Consider the following 20,736-nt stretch of genomic DNA (forward strand, 5'->3'; position numbering starts at 1 on the left):
AAATACCGTACCGCTTACTCGCGCTGAAGTCCGGTTGTCCAACTCGCCTTTGACTCAGGTTTGGCGCCGTTTCGGACTAAATTTCCTTGTTTTCGGATAGGACGACGACATCCGATGAACTTCAGTCCGATTTAAAGTACATATTTTTCACCTGGTGATACAAATGCCCAAAGCAAGTTATACTGTGTATGGTATTACCCTATCTATCACTCGATCGGTCTCCTCCATTCTCTCTCTTTTTCACACGTCTGGCAAAACTGCGATTTTTTTTTTAATTCTACAAAGACAAATATGCTGTGAGCAAAAAAGAAAGTCTTACCCTTGAACGCTTGTACGTCTTCAATTCACATATAAATAAAAGTATATCGCATTGACTTCTGTACGTTTATAAATGAAGCAATGAAGGTTACCCAGAAGAAAACGCACTCAGACAAGAATAAATGGCGTACGTCAATCACAGACATTTTGTAACGTTGTAATGGTGGCATCGTTCTATTATAACACCGAAGTACTAAATCAACAGTTTATGTATATTGTTTCCAGAAAAACAAGTTAGCCTCTTCAAAGAAATCTGCAGCATCAAGATTCCTCAAGATGATCATCAGTTTCTGTATAACCATGCAGAGCGAAGCAGCCTGTCAGGCGGTGCTGCGACAAGTAATGTTACGCAAAACGACAAATGACGTATACATCTCCTTGGAAGAGCACACACTTTTTTCAACAATATTACCTTTTCTTCTTTTTTACCACGCAGGTTACTCCTAGGAACTCATACAGCATTGAAAAAATAAAAATAAACGCTCTCAATCAATCATGTAATCTAAGATGAAAGAGGTGAAAGGTAAAATATTTGTTGAGGGCGAATGAACACTTCGATAGTTCTTGGCCTCTTACGAAACGCGCCAGTAAATAACGCATTCACAGGTGCTCGCTGAAACGAGTTCTTGCGGTAGTGGAAAGTACCCCCAGGCCAAGGTGACCACTCCGTACACACTCCGCTCAGCCAGTGCACCAAGAGTGAAAGTGACGGTGCGTTCGCTCCATGCAGTGCATACCGCCGTGGCGCTGTGCGTTGGTTGGGATAAAAACCCTCTCAAACGACTCGACGCTGTAAAAGGTGGCTCTCCACTAAGTCAGGAGGCCGGCAACTCACACCAATTAAGCCGAGGGCGCGCGCGTGGATGCGGATTCTTTGGAAAGCGAGGAATCACATCGGCGTCATACTTGTCCGCTCCCTGACGCTCCAAGAGGCCGCCGGAAGGAAAGTTATGTGTCTGTCGCCGTGAGCCGCGGGTGTTCGCACGCCAGCCCACACCGCGGACGCCGCACTACTCGAGGGGCAACGTGGCTGGAAGCGACCGCCTCACGCCGCACGAGCTGGTCCTCGCATAGATTTATCTGCAGTACTCATTTCGAGGACTTTATTCTCTATTGCAAGCGGAGGATTTCACTCTAGAAAGCTGTACAAGATGCACGCATCAGGGAGGAGAGCCACTCTGACAGCGCTGGTTTTCAGCGTTCTCGTACTCGGTGTGTGGAGTCAAGAGAGTGCCACGAGGAACTACGAGGAGGACCTGCGAGACATCGGGCAGGTGGTGATCAGAAAGTTCTTTCCCATTGTCTCGGAGCTCGTGACGAGCCCCGAGTTATCCGTGGACTGCTCATCGAGTCTACTGAAGACGTTCTCAGGACTGCGGCAACACAAAGCGTGGGCCTATCGAAGTGAGTAAAACCCGCACGAATGATTTTATTTTATAAGCATTGCCTGCTCATTCTGTGCCTGCTGGAAAGTGGGAGAACAGGGCAAGGCGCAGCCTGGAGACTACATTTAGACTCTCGCGAAGACAGGTACCCTTGTCGAAACGTTGGCTCCCGGCTAAGGTTTCACTTGTTCATCCACTGTTGAACTACAATTGAAGCTCCCATCTTGGTGGGACCACTTTGTCGCGCATGCTCATATTTTTTTTTCTCTTTTTTTCTTCTTTGATGCTTGGAGTAACACATACTTTTTTAGTGTTTCACGTAACTGAGTGCCTAGACGGAGCGAAAATGTAGAGCGCGCATGAGAAAGAACGGGTAGCACGTGGGTGCCCTTTCTTTCTCCGCGCTGAACCTTCGCCTTCCTTTGACGTCCACCAATCAAAATCTTGTTTCCCTCGTAACTTGACCTTCACCTGTTTGAACGGCGCTAAGTTCATGCAACCGGTTGCGACGCTCTCAGTGCCACGTCCGTGGCATTTACACTCGCATAACGCGCTGAGCAACAGGTCAACGACAATGTATGTATTCAAAAGTGATAAATCAGGACAGGACAGACAACTTTTAGAGACAGCTTAAAAATAAAAGTAGAACTACAGCGATAGTCTGCCCCTTGTAGTTTTCTGAAGCTACGCAGAGAGATGCGGTTCTCGATATCTGGGGTCTGCGAACTGCAGCATAAACGTACCGGGCAAGTTCGTGTTATTATTTCTAGCGTGACCGCCACAGGCCGTTAACCCAAAGGCTCAGCGATAAAGCAGCCCTGGCGGGAATAGGCTAAATCACAACTACGTGCCCGGGGGGTCAAAGGTGTGCAAAATTTGTATTTTTTCGCTTCACCGAAGCCATGTCCTCATAGTTGAGCGCCCCACTCCTCGGCTGCGGCATGTCGCCGATACGAGACACGTAGCTGCCGGTCGCCCGCAGAGAAATATACGCGTACGTAGGCGCTCCCAGTGAGGCACTTGGCTTTCTTCAGCGGTAAAGGGCTCGCATAAGGAGTGTGTACGTCCAAATTCACTTCGAAAGCTTGTTTGCGCAAACAATATCGAATTGCCAGAATGAAGTTTTTCGTAGTTATAAGGTTTAGTTGGCGTGGTCAGCATTTTCTGGCTGCCACCTGTGGAAATTTTTCTGGACGCCACATGTGGACGCCATATGTGCGTCTATGGACATTCTCGAGGACACAACGTCTTCCCAGAATTGAGCCGGCTGAGAGAATAAAAAAGAAAAAAAGCCAATTGAGGACACGATGACACGCGCGTGCCCTCATTTCACGATGTTGAGTTGCCATTACCGCACTCACACCGAATATCGTGAAACAATGGAGAAAACGGCCTCAAGGATCTGAGCAACAATAAGAAAGGCTTCCGTGAGCAATGTTCAAGAGTACAGGAAGCCGCCGACGAGGTGCATCAGCTTTGACGAGTCACTGCCAGTTAAGACTCCCGACGAAGGCATTTCTCTCGAACGCCCATCTCGCCCACTGACCGAGATGGACTCCGGTCGCGGATTCAAGGCTCCCATTATATTTCGCTGCTCTCTTATATAATCGAGTCTGGCCTGGGTGCATTTGGAGATAGTGGCCAACATTTGAATGTCTCAAAAATACATGTTCATGGCAACCAACAAGGTAATTTTTATTGTATCCACAAATAGGGCATCTGAAGTAATTGGCCGCCAGATATTTTTTCCAACATATAGTCATTTCTGCATATTTCTACGCCTCAACGATCATTTGAAGAGCCTCAACATTAACCCCCGACTGCACAGCGGTGCGCCAGCCGGCAGCTTCGAAAGCACTAGCAGGCAATTAGTATTCATTGCAGCATTCGTAAAAAAACTTTCTAATGGCGAAAGGCGCGGCACCTCACTGACGAGTGCCAGCGCACGGGTAACGCGTGGTAACGCGCATAGACATGTGCCAAGCGCTGTGTTAGAGTAGTGCATGGGAATTGAGAAATAATTTCCCTGTGTACTACGTGAAAGTATAGAGGGCCGAGGGAACAAGGGTGAGAGCTGGGGTTGTTTCTTTAATGCGGTTATACACGAGGGAGGCATGCAGTCCTTCACAAACATGACACGACCGTTAACAAAAGCAAGAAGGATAAAAGCTTCCAGCTTAGTCTCGATTTATCGGCACTCCCTCGAGGCCGCATTGCGGGAAGGACGAGAAAGCGCGGACCCTGGGTCTAGGAATGCGTCGGTAAAATGGGAGCCACATGCGACTCATTTCGATTCTATTTTCGGCACGGGCATCTTACAGCAATAGCCGCGCGTAGATGACACTGCAATTAACGCCGGAACGTCGTCTGAATGATTACGCATTTAGAAAAAAACTGTTGTACCAAAAAGAATTAGCACGTGTACTGGACCGGACAAAAGTCGTAGTGTCGCCCGAAATGCGAAGCATCGATTCCGATAACAAATTTGTAGATGGCTGTGCGAAGTAAGGATATTGGTTTTATCTGCCGTATAAAATTGTAAAGATTCGCTTACTAACTAAATTAACATAGATATAATGTGTGAGCGCGACTGAACGAGGACGTAGAAAGAAACAGACACATAGAGACAGCGCTGTCTCTGTGTCTCTGTTTCTTTCTACGTTTTCGTTCAGTCGCGCTTACACATCTATCATGGATTCAAACCAACCAGCCCGTCAACGTGTTTTACCTGAGTTAACAAGCACGGTGTCACGCGCGCACAGGTAAACACGAACACATCTCGCTCGATGAGCGCGGAAAGCCGCTGTCAAAATACTGGAGTGAAAAATTGCGGCAGCAGCAGCGATCGAAACGACCATCGTGCATCTCTCGCTTCAATGCGAACGAAACATTGAAAGCGCAGCACGTACGAAGCAACTGGCACTACGCGAACTCTGCAAACATCGCAGATCGCTTTTCGCGCACGGCAGGAGCGAGCGCGCTTCCGGCGGCCCGCCTTCCTCGATCGCACACGTTAGATCGATGATGATGATGAAGCAATATTTGCTGGGCCCGAAATAAATCGGTGGTGCATGCAGGCACCAGACGGGGTGGTTCCCTAGTTACGGGACCCATATGTTTCCAGCAGCTCCTGGCCCCTGTCCGTCAGTGCGAGCTGAATCGGTAGGGCGGGGCTGGATAACAAGGTCTCCCATCGCTCAAGGGGTTGGGGTTTGGGGGTGTTGGTGGGAAGGGGAGGAGGGGGGGTCTTGAGCTCTGTGCACTCTGCCAAGACGTGCGGCAGGGTGCCCTTTTCTCTTCTGCAAAAAGGACAGAGCATATCGTATTCCGCAGGGTACATGCGGTTCATGAGTACGGGGTGCGCAAGCGATCCCGCCTGCGCTCGACGCAGGATCGTCTGTTGTTGCCTGGTGAGTTTGGGGTGCGGTTCTGGCAGTCTGCACCTTTCCTCTCGGTACATCCGGGTAATGTCCCGAAAGCTGGTAACCGGGTGCGGTAGCTCTTCCGGCTCGTGCTCGGCCCGGATCGACATTTCTCGGGCATGGTAGTCGGCGATGGTGTTGCCTGCTACCTGCGAGTGAGCCGGGACCCACACGAGCTCTATGGCCCTTCCCGGAGGCTTGTGCTTGGCTAGAATGGCTCGGGCTGCGGAGGAGATTACCCCCCTGCGGAAGCTTCTGTAGGCTGTCTTTGAGTCGGTGACTACGGTGTCCACGCTCGGCTGTGTGAGTGCGAGGGCCACGGCCGCTTCTTCGGCAACTGCGGGGTCTGTTGTCTTCAGGGACGCGCTGACGATCAGCCTGTCTTTTGATGTAACCACCACCGCGGCACGGTCACTGTGTTTTCGGAGCGAGGCGTCCGCGTAGAGGACCCTGGGGTTCTCTTCCAGTTTCCGGGCTAGTGCTTTAGCTCGCGCGGTGCGCCTCTCGTCGTCCTTGCCCGGCGTCATGTTCCGGGGAAGGGGTTTTGTCTGAATGATCGTTTTCCAGTCTTCCGGAAGGGCCATCTTGATGGGTACTGGCTCGATCTGCCATCCTGTTTTGCGTAGGAGGGCTCGTCCGTGTACCGTGTGACTGAGCCGGATTCTCTGATTAGAGAGGTGGGCTTCGATGAGCTCCTCCACAGTGTTGTGGGCGCCCATGTCTAGCAGTTTTTGAGTGGACGAGTAAATAGGCATGCCTAGTGCTTGTTTCGTTGCCTTACAAAGCATCGTGTTTAGGGTGTCCCTATTCGCCTTCGTCAGCTGGAGATACGGCGCGGCGTAGGTAACCCGCGACACGACGAACGCGCGTACCAGGCGCATGGCATCGTCCTCTTTAAGTCCTCGGTTTCTGTTAGATACCCTCCGAATCATACCAAGTATCTGTTCGGTTGAAGTCTTGATTTTTGTGATGGCGGCCTGTGCCTTCCCGTCGCTCTGTAGTAGTAGTGTAGAATCCTAATCTGCTGTGTTGGCTTGATCGTAGTTCCAGCGATGGTGATAGTCACGTTCGGCGGCAGCTCCTTCTTGGATTTTCCCGGTTGGATCATGAGCAGCTCTGATTTCTGGGGAGCGCAGCTCAGTCCGCACGACTTTGCGTACTCGTGCACGGTCGTTGCCGCCCGCTGCAAGACTTCCTCCATCCAGGCATCGGTTCCGGCTCGGGCCGTCCACACCGTAATATCGTCGGCGTAGAACGCGTGGTCCACGCCTTCAATTTGCTTGAGTAGATCGGGCAGGGGCAGCAGGGCCAGATTGAAGAGCAGGGGCGACAAGACCGATCCCTGAGGGGTGCCCCTATCGCCGAGTTCGACAGGGTCCGACTTCTCTTCCCCTATCCTGATGGTCGCCGTTCGGTTCGACAGAAAATCTTTTATGTAGCCAAATGTCTTTCGGCCACACCGGGTTTTGTTTAGATTCTGCAACACGCTCGCGTGGGACACGTTGTCAAATGCTCCCTTCAGGTCGAGAGCGAGTATCCCGCGCGGCGCGTGCCTCGTTGCCGGCTTGACGACCAGTTCGTGGAGTTGGATCATCACGTCTTGGGTGCAGAGATGTTGCCTGAAGCCGTACATCGTCTCTGGCATCTGATCCGTTTCTTCGAGGTGCTTCTGTAGCCGGCGAAGGACCATGCGCTCCATCACCTTCCCCACGCAGGATGTGAGGGAGATGGGCCGCATGTTGTCTATCGTGAGGGCCTTTCCGGGCTTTGGAATGAAGCGGACCTCGGCGTCCTTCCATTCCTTCGGCAACTGCGAGCTCTCCCAGGCTTCGTTAATGTGCTCTAGGAGGCCGCTGGCCGCTGTACCGCTCATGTTACCGAGTAATTTGTAAGTTATGGCGTCCCTGCCGGGTGCACTTCTCTTGTTACTGTCATCTATCGCTGTCCACAGTTCCGTCATGGTAAACGGCCGGTCCAGTTCTTCGTTGACGGGTCCTTCGTACCTCTCGGGCACCGGGTACTGGCCCTTCTCTGTCTTTAAGTACTTGGCCTTCAGGTCTTCCAGGAGCCTGCGGCCGTCTCCCTTGTACGTGTTCAATACTTTGGTGAGGTTGCGATTGGTCGCAGTTTTGCTACTCAGCGGGTCGATCAGATGCCTCAAGAGACACCACGTCTTCCACGTCGAGAGCTTGCCCTGCAGGCTGTCGCAGGTCTTCAGCCAATTTTCCTTACATAGTTTGGCCGCATGCTCGGCGATCTGTTTGTTCAAGACTGCTATGCGCTTGGCCAGCTTTCTGTTGTGTCTCTGACGTTTCCACCGCCGCGTTAACGAGTGCCGGGCCGCCCACATGTGGGTCAGTCTGGCGTCCACGTACGGTGTCTGCGACGTCGTTGCGATTTCTTGGGTAAATTTATCGAGGGCCTTCTTCTGGTCCCTCGCCCATTCGGTGTAGGTCCTTTGTGTTTCAGCTTGTCCCGATTCTTCCTCGGACTCCTCTTGTTCTTGGGTGAACTTTCGCATCTTGTCCCAATCTGTGATCCGCGCCGTCCCCAGCACAGCCCGATATCGGGAGCCTCGGATTGTAATGCCGATCACGCTGTGGTCAGACCCCAGGTCAACTTCTTCGCTTCTCCAGGAGACGTCTAGCGTGCCTGATAACCATGACAGGTCTGGCGTGGTGTCCCTCGCGGCACTGTTGCCTCTTCTGGTGGTTACGTCCGGCTCGTTCAGGAGGGCCATCTCGTGATCCTCCATTACTTTGGCCAATGCTTTTCCTCTCTTGGACTGAAACTTATAGCCCCACGTTGTGTGAGGGGCGTTAAAGTCGCCGAGGATCAGGAGCGGTCTGGTCCCCGCCAACCCTTTCGCCTGGCTCACGATGCGGTCAAATTCGTACTGCCGTTGTGACGGCCGGCAGTACGCGCTCATTACAAATAAATTACCCGAGCTGCCAATTTCTCTCGCATGAATTTCGACCAGCGTGTGCTCGCACCCACCCTGCGCCGTGACATGTTGAGTTGCCGCCACGTTGCTGCGGACGAGCATCGCCGTTCCTCTCTCCGTGGGGTCCGTGTAAGTGACGTACCCCGGTAGTCTTGGTTTCCCGTTTGTTTCTTGCAAAGCAATTACATCGGGCTTGTTTTCTTGCCCGTCAATGTGTAATAATAGTTCCGCTTCTTTGTTGCGAATCCCGCGGCAGTTCCATTGGTAAATTACGGTGGTATCCCCCCCGGTTTTCTTCTTGTGCTTCCTACTTTGCTTCTGCATCATCCTTTCCGGACGTCTCGAGTCGATTGCGCCTTTTCGCGATCGCGCCTTTGATTTTTTCGGACCGCTCCTTTTTCAGGGACGCGAAGCGGTTCCTCACCGCTGTTGAGGCTACTTTTGGCGCTAGGCGCTTGTGCTTCACCGATCGCATATGAGGCTGACTCTCGACAGCCTCGAGTCGGGCGTCCATTTTGCTTAGCCTTTCATTAATTTGGGAAATTGCGGCCAAAATTGCCGTCAGCTCTCCTTCTCGCGGGATCTGTGTCGTTGCCGTGGTCGCGGTCTCGGCGGTCGTCGCTTCCTCTCCGCTCGCGGGGCTCATTTCGGCGTCCATCGCCTCTTGATTACTGGATGCACTTTGCGTAACCCCAGCAGGGGGGTCCCTCCGCGGCAACCTGCGCAAGCCTGCGGCGTTGTTTGCCGCCGTGATGTTGTTTTCGGGGCTAGCATTTGCCGAACTGCCGTTATTCGCCAACGCTTCGATCCTATTCATAAGCGCCCGTATTTGGGCGTTCTGCTCCTGAATCTGAGCGTTTTGGCGCTCTATGATCCTCTTAAGTTCTAACACTTCGCTACTGTCCTTTTGCGGATTCGCTTGCGAGTTAAGGGGTTGAGAGGGGCTGAGCGGTGGGAACTCGGTGTCGCTGGTTCGAGCGATGGGAGACCTGTTGGTCCAGCCCACCTTTTTCTCGGCGATCCCTCGGCGTCCGGTTGACGCGCTCCGGGACCTTGAACTGGCCCTGGATCTCGAACTGGTCCGGGAGCGCGAGCGGCGGTTGCCGCCGCCGTTGCTGCCACCGGATGGTGTCTTCGAGCGGGAGCGACTCCAGCGGCCGTTTCTGCCGCCACTGTTGTTGCTGCTGCGGTCTGGCGTGTGTGACCGGCCCCGTTGTTTGGAGGCGCTACGGTGGGGTCCGCCTGCAGGACCTCTCTTGTCTCGGTTTCTTCTCCCGGCGTCTTCTTCCTCTGCTCGGCGCCGTTCCCAGCGTCGCCGGCGGACGATGTAGGGCGTCTTGAAGCGGGCTTTGCAGGCTTTGTCCGCGGTCAGGTGTTTGCCTCCACATAGGCCACACTTGGGGACACATCTGTGGTCTTCGGCGGGGTTGGAAATTCCGCACCCTCGGCAGATCGTGTTCGAAGGATCCGGGCACACGTCCATTCTGTGGCCCACTCTTCCGCACGCATAGCATACGTCGATTTGTTTTCTGTGTAATGTGCACTCCGTGAGAAGATTACCGTATCTCACGTAATTGGGTACTTTGTGCCCTTCGAAAGCAATGACCACTGATCGGGTCTTACCGATTCGGTTTGCCTGTAGGGCCGTTGGGTTATGCTTGTGCACAACATTGTCCTGAATCTCCTGGGCCGTATCCTCGAGCGGGATGCCCCTTATGACGCCCTTCACCGTGCCGTGGGGGGCCGTTTCGTAGGTACTTATTTCGTGCGCCGTGCCGCGGATGTCGATCCTTCCTACTGCAGCGTATCGGTCGGCGTGCTCTCTCTTGGAGGTGCTCACCACTACGATATTTTGCTGTACGTTGGGGCACACGACGTCTTCACTTGCTTCATTGGCGGGGATCTGTGCCGCCGCCGCAATTGCACGACTTAGTTCAACACGAGTCACGTCACTCACGTGGAGCCCACCTCGCGGTCGTAACACGATTTTTATGTCGCCGCGTGGCAAGTTTGGCATGCGCGCGGCTTTCAACAATTTGCCTTTGTTTATGCGTTTCGCCCTTGAGTGACGTGTATCGCTGCCAATGGCGCCACCGCCGAGGTTGTTGACATCAGCCGTGGCCTTGGCGCCATCTTGGCTCGTTTGAAGTACGGGATTTAGGCCTATCTTGCCCATGCCTTTGTGCCTGACTCTCTCACCGGCAGTTTTCCAGCCTTGCGATCTTGTGCACTGGTCCGGCGAAATTTCGATGCCGTCCACCTCTACACGCATAGCGGTAATCATCTTAGGTCAATGCTCACTTGCGTAACCACCGATGGTTCGATGTTCCGCTGGCGGCTTCACCGAGGCTCGGGCTGGGCCTACCGCTCCCCCGGCCAAGGCCGAAGTCTACGTTAGGCCCAGCGGCGGACGCTCCTCTCGGCACACAAAAGTCCTCTAAATTCGGAAAAAGCGGTCCCCTACCTCGGAATTTGGGTTCCCGATGGTCCACACAACTTCATGCATCCGGTCGATGCACTTTCATTAAGGTGCGACTCAAAAATCCGGTCGTCCAAAGAAAAAACACGAAACCCAGGTGAGATGCGTCCGCTCGCTCCCTTCGTCGTCTTCTTCCTCCCGTTAGTACGAGCCGCGTTCGCCAGCTCACCCTCACACGCTTTCCCTCGCACGTACAGCGTACGGCTCGCGGCGACGATTTTAATGTCCTTGGACTTTATACGAACATCACGGCGACGTCGACGGTGACGTTGACGGCGGGAATGGGCCTGGAGTGTCCACATAATTGCTATCTTTATAAAAGCTGGTCTTTAAATGGATATGACAAGGCTGAGTTGTGCCCCCTATGAAATCACATTTAAAATACGCATCCCATCTGGTTGCCTCATTGCGGCTTTACAGAGAAGCGAAACGCTAACACTAAATCATGATAGACTGGAACATTATGCTATTGGAGCCATCTCAATGTTTGATCGAAAGTAAGGCTAGGAAAAAGAGGAGGAGGACTGTGAAGGAACAAAACTGCAATTCACGGTCAAGCTCTCGATGACATCGATGCGAGAATTAAGATATCATGGTTTATCCGCAGATTTATTCCGTTCTTCGTAATACAAAAATAAAAGTGTAGAAAACCTGCAAGGCTGCATTTACCGCTAGTCATACTTCCCTAGCTTCGTTCAGTCGTTGCCGCAGTTTGTGTCACTTGCCGATTGATCTTTTTTTTCCTTCCCTCTTTTCTTTTTCCTTCTCCTGTTATAAAGCCGCTTTTACAGGTTGCTGAGCGCAGCGAGAAGCATGATTGTATTGGGAACACACCACTCGTACGACCGAAATTTTTGCATGTATTAATCGTTAGAGATAGTTCAACACTGCGACACCCTGGGATCATATTAGAACTTCTGACAACGAACGGCGATAATATTCATAATTGCGGGTGAAATTCTATTATGCTGTATTTTTGATTCCCAACTGAAACTTGTGTGCTTTTTTGTATATAGCTCGTCCTGCGTTTGCACGATTAATTTCCTCATCATTTCGATTCAGTTTATCAGCTTCATAAACATAGTAAGCAAATTAGTTCTGTGTGTCTTGTCGTGAAACACGGCGGAACCAACGAGAGACCTAGGACGTACTTCCATAAAGAACTGCCAGATACCTCTAACGTACCTGTAAAAAAGATGAATGAATATGTCACAGGTACCTCTAGCCCTCTTCCGATGTGTTAAGACGCGAACCAGAGTGAAAAAACGACATGGACGGGTAAGAACGCTCTTTTCCTGTCCGTGTGCTTTGTTTCTCTCTCTTTTTTTTTACTTTGACTCGCGTATGAATACAATGGAATGCGTATGAAGCATCTAGCGCAGCAACAAATGGTGATACCTTCAGTTACAGCCTCCACTTAAGGCACATCGGGCATAAGCAAGAGGAACCGCTAAATACGCGCTTCCTTCGCATCAACGTTCCTGTTATGTGTGTTGCGGTAGAGTGCGCCTGGGGTGAGCGCAGCTTTCGCACACAGGCCTGCCCATCGTTGGTGCAACATCTGCCGCATCTGCTCCCCTATAGTTGATGCACGCTTTCACAAAAAAAAAAGAAAAAGAACCAAGTTCCATTCGGTGCGCTTCGACGCGATGCTAGGACAGCGGTGTGCTTATCGCAAATTGGCCAATGATGCAATTACGCTCTACTACCAACCCGCTTGCGTGATTGCTGGGAACGCGGCCGCGTTGAAACTGTTGTTCCCATATTTTGAAATTACAAAGATATCCAATCCGAAACGGCTATCCACTAATTAACTCACCCGAAGGAGCGAAGCGAACCTCCTTACAGACAGTTAGCTCCGCTGACCGAGCCTTCAAGTCGCCTTTTAGTTTTCGTTCGCGAACAGGTGCGAGTGACCCTTGTCGTACCGTTTGCTTTGAAGCTCACAAGCAGTTTCTCCGTGACGTTTCTTCTAGAAACTGTGATTTAGTTACACCTCTCGGCGTACCAGTCCTAAAAACTAGAAAATTGGTACAGCGTGCATATGGCGTCGAGTGAGACGTCGTGCTTTTTAATACATTTAAAAGCATACTCGGACGTGTTCGCACACGCTTATGCTTTGATGCTCCTTCATTAGTAGGGAATGCTGCAAAGTTCTGCACAAATCAAGGTATGCGTGCAGTATAGCTCCCTTTGAGAGCGATCAATGCCAGCGCAGCTGAAGGCTCACTTGTCTAACGAAACAGATGTTCATAAGTAACTGTAGGCGTTCAATGCATTATAGATAAAATGCTAGAGTATAATAGACGCAAAGTGCGCAAGAATTAGCCTCAAAAACGCCGAAATCAACAAAACACTCTGACGGGGAAGTTGTGAGTATAGAAAAACTATATTTACAATATATATATACAGAGTAGTTAAGATGGCTAACCACCAACAACACGCAGCAGCCAGTGTCTCCGATCTTCTTCTTCCTCTCTCTTCTTTCATCCTTCCGTAAAACGACCCCCGGGTGGCGAAGCGCCGTCTCGGCGCAGAGCAGGCGAAGAATTGCGAGTGAAGTATTGCTTCAGCCGCGAAACGTGCACGTCGTCAACAGGCGTCTGACTTGAGGATGCATCAAAGTGTAGCGGTGAAATCTTGTAATTTACATCGTTAACTTGGCGTAGGACTGTGTAGGCCCTGTGTAGCGAGAGAGAAGCTTCTGGGAGAGGCCAACCCGACGACATGGTGACCAGAGGAGCACCCAAGTACCTGGTGTGAACTTAACATCGCGATGGAAGCGGTCGTAACGCTCTTTTTGTAATTGCTGGGAGGCTAATAAACGAGAACGGGTGACTTGACGTGCCATGTGAGCGTGATCGATGACTCCACGTGCGTACTCAGTTGCAACACGTGGCATAGAAGGGAGGATGGTGTCAAACGGCAGCGTGGGGTCACGACCATACAAGAGATAACGAGGTGAATATCCTGCGGTAGTCATGTCGGGACGACTTATACGGGAACGTCACGTAAGCCAGCGTGGCGTCCCAGTCGCAGTGATCGTTGGAGACGTACATCGACAGTATCTCTGTGATTGTTCGGTTGAGACGTTCCGTAAGACCGTTCGTTTGTGGGTGGTAGGTGGTGGACAGCTTGTGCTCAGTGGCACAAGAGCGTAGGAGGGCGTCGTCGACAACTCGAGATAAGAACGAGCGGCCGCGGTCTGTAAGTAACTGTCGAGGTGCACCGTGGTGGAGAATGACGTCGTGGAGGAGAAAATCGGCGACGTCAGTTGCGCAACTAGTGAGCAACGTCTTTGTTATCGCTTAGCGTGTTGCGTAATCAGTAGCGACGTGATCCACTTGTTCCCTCTAGTCGTTGTCGGAAAAGGGCCAAGCAGGTCAAGGACTACGCGAAAGAACAGTTTAGAGGGAACTTCAATGGGATGAAGTCGTCCGACAGGTGCCAGGGGAGGTTTCTTCCGTCGCTGACAGAATTCGGAAGTTGCGACATAACGACGCACAGAGCGGTAGGGACCTGGACAGAAGAACTGGTGTCGTACGCGGTCGTATGTACGAAAAACTCCAAGGTGTCCCGCAGTTGGTGCATCGTGAAGTTGTTCGAGAACGACGGGTCGCAGATGACGAGGAAGGACAAGGAGCAACTCAGGGCCGTCAGGCTTGATATTGCGGCTGTAGACGATGCAATCATGCAGCACGAACATGCAGCACGTGCCGTCAGTGCTGCCAGATTGCACTCCGGCGATTATGGAGTATAAGGATGCGTCGCGTTGTTCTTCAGCGCGCATGTTGGTCATGTCAGTCAAAGCCATCACGTAGGTCACCGGATAATGCCCAACAGGATCGGGAGGATCCACGGGGTGACGCGAGAGGCAGTCAGCGTCCTTGTGGGGGCGTCCAGTCTTGTAATGGACACTAAATGAAAATTTCTGGAGCCGCAAAGCCCAGCGACCAAGCCGTCCAGTCGGGCCCTGCACGGAAGACAGCCAGCAGAATGCGTGGTGGTCTGTGACGACCGAAAACGTGCGGCCGTACAAATATGGCCGGAACTTAGCGACCGCCCAAACTAATGCCAAGCACTCCCGCTCAGTGATGGAGTGATTTCTCTCGGCAGGTGACAGCAGGCAGCTGGCATAAGCTATCACGCACTCGGTACCATTCTGGTGTTGGCCAAGAACAGCGCCGATGCCATAGCCGCTTGCGTCAGTGTGGACTTCGGTGCAGACGGGTCAAAGTGGGCAAGTATGGGAGGGGCGGTCAGAAACCCGATGAGAGTGGTGAACGCGTGAGCCTGCTCCGGGCACCATGAGAATGTCGTGTTCTTCTTTAGAAGATCTGTCAACAGCCGAGCAACATCGGCGAAGTTTGTGACGAAACGGTGAAAGTAAGAACACAGGCCGACGAAGCAGCGCACGTTAGAATCAGAACGTGGCACAGGGAAACTGCGTACGGCGCGAACTTTTTCCGGATCTGGTTGGACACCAGATGCGTCAACGAGGTGTCCCAACACGGTGATTTGACGGCGCCCGAATTGACACTTCGTGGAGTTCAGTTGAAGGCCGGCTTTTCGAAAGACCGCAAGAATGGCAGCGAGTCGGGTAAGGTGGCTGCCGAACGTGGGAGAAAAAAACAATAACGTCGTCAGGGTAACAAAGACAGGTGGTCCATTTATAGCCCCACATAAGAGAGTCCATCATACGTTCAAATGTCGCAGGAGCATTGCAGAGGCCAAAGGGCATGACTTTGAACTGATATAAGCCATCCGGCGTGATAAAGGCCGTCTTCTCACGGTCCATTTCATCAACTGAAATCTGCCAGTAGCCGGATCGAAGATCGCTGGACGAGAAGTATTTAGCTTCGTGCAAGCAGTCCAAGGCGTAATCGATGCGTGGTAGTGGGTAGACGTCTTTTCCCGTGATCTTGTTTAAGTGGCGATAATCGACGCAAGAACGCCAGGTATCATCTTTCCTTTTCACAAGGACCACAGGCGAAGCCCAAAGGCTGGCTGATGGCTCGATGACCCCGTTGCGGATAATTTTATCCACTTCTGATTGGATGATTCGACGTTCAGCATGCGATACACGATAGGGACGCCGACGAATAAGATTTGTATCTCCAGTGTTTATACGGTGGAGAACAACAGACGTTCGGCCTAAAGGCCTGTCACCGAAATCAAAGATGTCACTGTACGATTCAAGCAGGAGTCGTATGTCCGTGGCCTGTGCAGAGGTGAGGGCCGAGGCCATCATTTTCCCGAAGTCATCCGTTAAGGAACCAGAGCTGTCAGCTGCAATAGGCGCTAATAAGCCACTCTCGGTATTCAGACTGTCAATGTCAAATTCGCAACCACTAGAAACGCTGGCCAAGAACATGCCGGCAGGAAACACTTGAGGGCACAGGCTGAAATTCAGAAGCGGTAGAACGACGTCGTTATTAGTAACCATGGCCCAAGTATGCGGAACAGCAACGTTCCGGTTCAAAAGCACGTTGATGGTGGGGTGAAGCACATATTTACCGTCAGGAACTTGTGGCTGGGTGGTGAAAGTGACGAAAGTAACTGCCTCGGGTGACAGACGCACATCTTGAAGCGAGCACAAGCGCGGTGGGGCGGTACTCGGGAGCATCGGCGAGTTGAGGCAGTTCTAACTGAAGAACGCCGGTCGCGCAGTCGATGAGAGCAGATTGAGTGGATAAAAATTCCAATCCAAGGATAACGTCGTAAGGGCAGTGGTCGATTACAGCAAAGACAACAGGAGTAGGGCGGCCGGCTAATATAACGCCCAGTACACATTCCAAGAACAAGCAGATGCCACCGTCGGCCATACGAAGTACTCGGGCAGCTGCTGGCATGAGGACCGTTTTTAAACATCTACATAGGCTAGCACCAATCACATATACGTGGGCTCCAGTGTCGACGAGTGCTTGGACAGGTACGCCGTCAATTTTCACGTCAATTACACATCTCCTTGTGGGCACAGACAGAGGATTTCCTGCAGTAGTCGGCAATGCAGCAACACCTCCGAGGGCCGCATTTCCTAGTTTTCCGAAAAAGTGCCGCCAAAATCCACACGGGACGAAAGGTGACGTGGCTGCGGTGAACGGGAAGATGGGCGACGTGTTTGCGGTGAGCGAGACGTGTCTGCGCGGCGATGGTGAGCGGCTGTACCACGTGTTCCGAGCAGAGTTGGCGGCGCTGTTAGACTCGGCGGTGGGCGAAACATTACGGGTATTTCCATCAAAACGGCTCAGGTTGGTCGGCGTGCCAGGTGTTGAGGCGCACGAGCTGCGGCAGTATCGGGCGACATGACCAATGCGGCGACAGGTGAAACATATCGGCTGGTCGTCCGCAGTTCTCCACTCAGTCGGGTTGCGAAAACGTGGAGATAAGCGTGAGGGTGGAGCGAAAATAGTAGAAGGGCGTTCGTTAGTTCTGGGATTGGCGACAGCACACACAGACTGTAAACCAATGTTTTCTAGTTCCTGGCGAACGATGGCTTCTACGAGGGGAACTGAAGATGTGGTAGCATTAGGGCTACGCGAACAGAAAGCTGCGGGGGCCATCGCATCCAGTTCACGTCTAACGATTCGCACCACGTCTTCTGATGGCGACGCATGCTGCTGTGCAGGTTGATCTGCACACGTCGACGTTGCGGCAGTATTGGGAAGTCTGGCGAATGGTTGCAAGACGCGTCGGCTTCTGGCCTGCTCGAATTGTCGGCACTCTAATGATTGCGTCGACTGTAGAGCAGCTCTTGCAGATGAACAGATTAAACGCGTCGTTAGCGATGCCCTTAAGCACGTGCCCGACCTTCTCAGCTTCTGTCATGTCGTGAACGGCTTTACGACAAAGTGCCAGCACGTCCTGGATGTACGAGACATAGGACTCCATGGGGAATTGGGCACGGGAGGCGAGTTCCTACTTTGCGGCAATTTTACGGCCGGCTGGTTTGCCAAAAAACTCTGTCAATTTCTCTTAGCATTGGTCCCAGCTGGTTAGCTCCTCTTCCTGGTTTTCGTACCACACATTTGCCGTGCCTCTAAGGTAGAACAACAGGTTAGCTAGCATAAGCGTAGGGTCCCATCTGTTGATTCCACTCACGCATTCGTACATGGCCACCCACTCTTCAACGTCGGCGCCATCGGTCCCGCAGAAAGTTCCAGGATCCTTGGGTTGCACAACGACAACCGAAGGTGACAGCGACGTAGTTGGTGACGGTGACGTTAGAGGCGGCAACGACGTTGATCCCGCGTGCTAACTGTCATTCATGGTGCGGATGGTGATGCGACGTCCACTGCGGAGCTCCGTTTCCAGCCGTGGTACCCAGCACCTCCACCAATATGTTACGGCGATGTTGTGAGTATATAAATACTATATTTACAATATATATACAGGATGAGTCAGAGTAGTTAAGATGGCTGACCACCAGCAACACGCATCAGCCAGCGTCTCCGATCTTCTTCTTCCTTTCTCTTTGTTCATCCTTCCGTAACAATATTATGTGGCACAAACCTGAACAGTTTGCAGTCAGTGGTTAACATTACGAGTACAGGCACGGTTGGAAGTTGCCCGTTCTTAGAGTTGGAGGTAAAATATTGGATTCTACTATAGAGTACTCGGATTCAATACCAGGCCACAATTATTTTTCTCTGCGGCTTTTTGAATGACGTGTGGAAACCTTTTTCACTCGCTTGCACCTGACAAGGGCCAGATGGCAGCAAGGAGCGCGTCCTCATTACTGCCCGACAGTGCCCATTAATCAGTCCATCGGATCATGAGCTGGAGTAAGTTGATTGCACTGTCTTTACATGCGCTACAGAGCACATGCATGCGCTACAGAGCACATGTAAAAACAGTGGAATGAACATGCTCTAAAAACAGTCACAAACGTACTGACAAGACGAGGTAGCCCATTGGCTATAGGATGTTGCAGTGCTACGTTCGAGATCACGGGTCCGATTCCGGCCACGGCAGCCGCATTTCGATGGGGGCTAAATGCAAAGACGATCGTTCACTTCAATTTAGGTGCCCGTTAAAGAACCCCAGGTTGTCAAAATTAATCCAGAGCCCCCTGCTAAGGCATGCTACATAATGAGATCGTGGTTTTGGTAAAATAAAAACCCCAAATTTGATTTAATAAACGTACTTAGCGTTTGACTCGGCGATCCAATAGATGTGGCTGTCGAGAGGGAGTTAGGACGCACAGTTTACTCTCATATTGCCGTTGTGAGATGTAAGTGAGTGAAAAACGATTTCACCATAACAGGCAAATTGGCGCAGATAAAAAAAAAATGAAAGGTGCTATGTGGTATGAAATCCAAATATACCCCGGTAGCAATCAGATATTCTACCACAGCACTAACAGGTGGTTTTTCTTTTGTTTTGTCTCTCTCTCACTTGAATGCATAGAAAAACGTTCCTCTCTAGAAGGTTTAGGTACAAACACAGTTAATACTCAGGCTGCGGCTCTTGAGCCGCGTACACACTGCGTACGTTCGTCACTGCATCCTGAAAAAAAAAAAAGACGACTTCGTTGATCGCGGGATTTCTGCATGCCTATCGAAATATCCTATTTTTCCAGAGACTGCGTACGCCAATTAGTACGAGCAGTTAATGTGGGGGATCTTCGAGATTCTTAAAAGGCAAAAGCCTAACTGAGAATGGCGTTACATCGACATCCTTCTCCAGGGCTCTTTGCAGGACATGCCAGAAAAAGATAGCAACCCGGTTGTTTCATAGCCTCATCACGTGGACATATGCGGCAATTCGCTCACCGGGGCCCATAACCTCTCGCCTCCAACTTCGTTTCAACTACGAGGGTTGCTGTGCGCAGTTTAAACAAAAGCGATTTAACGCCTGGCGGCAAGTACATTCGGCGGACACGTTTGAAAACATCTTGCTTGCTTTCTCAGCCGATAAGCCAAATGACCTCCGCCTGCCAAGGGTTTCCGCTGTCTCCACTCCTATTCTGTTTCTATTTAGACCCTCTTAGCGTGCACATCCTTAAAAAGTCAAGATTTCGAGGGTTGGCTTTATGCTTTTATGAAGACCGTGTTGCATAGCATACGATAATGATGTGCCCTTCTTTCTGCCTAAAAAAAAAGAACTTACACAGCCATCTCCACAGTTTCTGCAGCTAAGATCCAGTATGAAAACATCTCCGGATTTTGGTTTCGTTTGTGGTGCGCTACCTCTTCCGATTATGCTGTAATTCAATGTAAATATGATCTGCGATACCTAGGAGTGCCTCTCTCGCAGTTTCGTAACAGCAATCCTAACTATACGGCAGAAGTTGCCGAAGTATAGTTGAAAGCATAGTCATGAAACATACCGAGTCTTTCTATCTTTAGTCGAGCTTGAGCCTGCAAAACACGTTTCTGTACTCGCGGACAACTTTTCTTGGCCATGAAGCGAAAGCTACGGGGGCGGTGCTGCTGCACATCACGGTATGTTCGTACGCAATGTAGTCCGGGCGCACTTGGGGTTTCCGTTTCGCCAACCTCTTTACTTTAGTGAAGGCAGATACAATTAACTCGGCGTGAATCTATGTTTATTCACATCCGATATGCACAAAGTTCTGAACAGCGAGCATCGCAGCCTGCGTCTGAACTCCGAAGCAGCCGTATGGCGTCGGTTAGGAGTTAGACGCGCCACCGATGCTGGCGTCGATAGAGCAGGCGCAGCAGTCAGCTCACTCACTCGGTTCTACGTGCCGAGGGTTGCGATTTCCAGATGGGCTCACTTCGTTTCCGCGCAGACGATGCAAACATTTTTTTTTGTGCTTCAATAGTCTTTTGTTGCTGAAGATGGTCAACGGCCTCTCTGGGGAGTTGACTGGCGGGACAGCAAGCGACAAAGAGACCAGAAGACACGGGCACCATATTGCGTTTGATGAATGTGCAAGACGTGCAACAGTTTGGGGTGTGCGAAAACTAGAAAGAGCAAACTAAAAATACAATAAAATACCAATAACTGGCTGGTGAATGTTACGTGTCGTTTGAAATTAGGTGCTGTAATAAACAAACGAATGTTTTTTTTTTTCTATTTCCCACGTAAGAAAACGTGAACAATACTGCGAGACTACTTCCAGCAGCGGTGAAAGAGGCGCGCTTAGTTTCCATATCCTTCGCTTCATAGTCAAGAAAATTTGTCCGCGAAGACAGTAGTTCGGCTTTCGTATGTGCTACA

General features: G+C 51.3%; 1 protein-coding gene across 1 annotated transcript in view; it reads left to right on the plus strand.

Moving 5' to 3' along the window:
• Positions 1 to 1,071: 1,071 nt before the first annotated feature.
• The window catches only part of LOC135902648 (nose resistant to fluoxetine protein 6-like), a 56,552-nt gene continuing 36,887 nt past the window's right edge, over positions 1,072 to 20,736 (plus strand). The window contains exon 1 of the mRNA XM_065432865.2: positions 1,072 to 1,722. Within this exon, the coding sequence (XP_065288937.1) occupies positions 1,470 to 1,722 (253 nt within the window). The 5' untranslated portion in view covers positions 1,072 to 1,469. The remainder of the gene's footprint in view (positions 1,723 to 20,736) is intronic.

This window comes from Dermacentor albipictus, chromosome 1 (genome assembly GCF_038994185.2).
Source record: "Dermacentor albipictus isolate Rhodes 1998 colony chromosome 1, USDA_Dalb.pri_finalv2, whole genome shotgun sequence".
Taxonomy (NCBI): Eukaryota; Metazoa; Arthropoda; class Arachnida; order Ixodida; family Ixodidae; genus Dermacentor; species Dermacentor albipictus.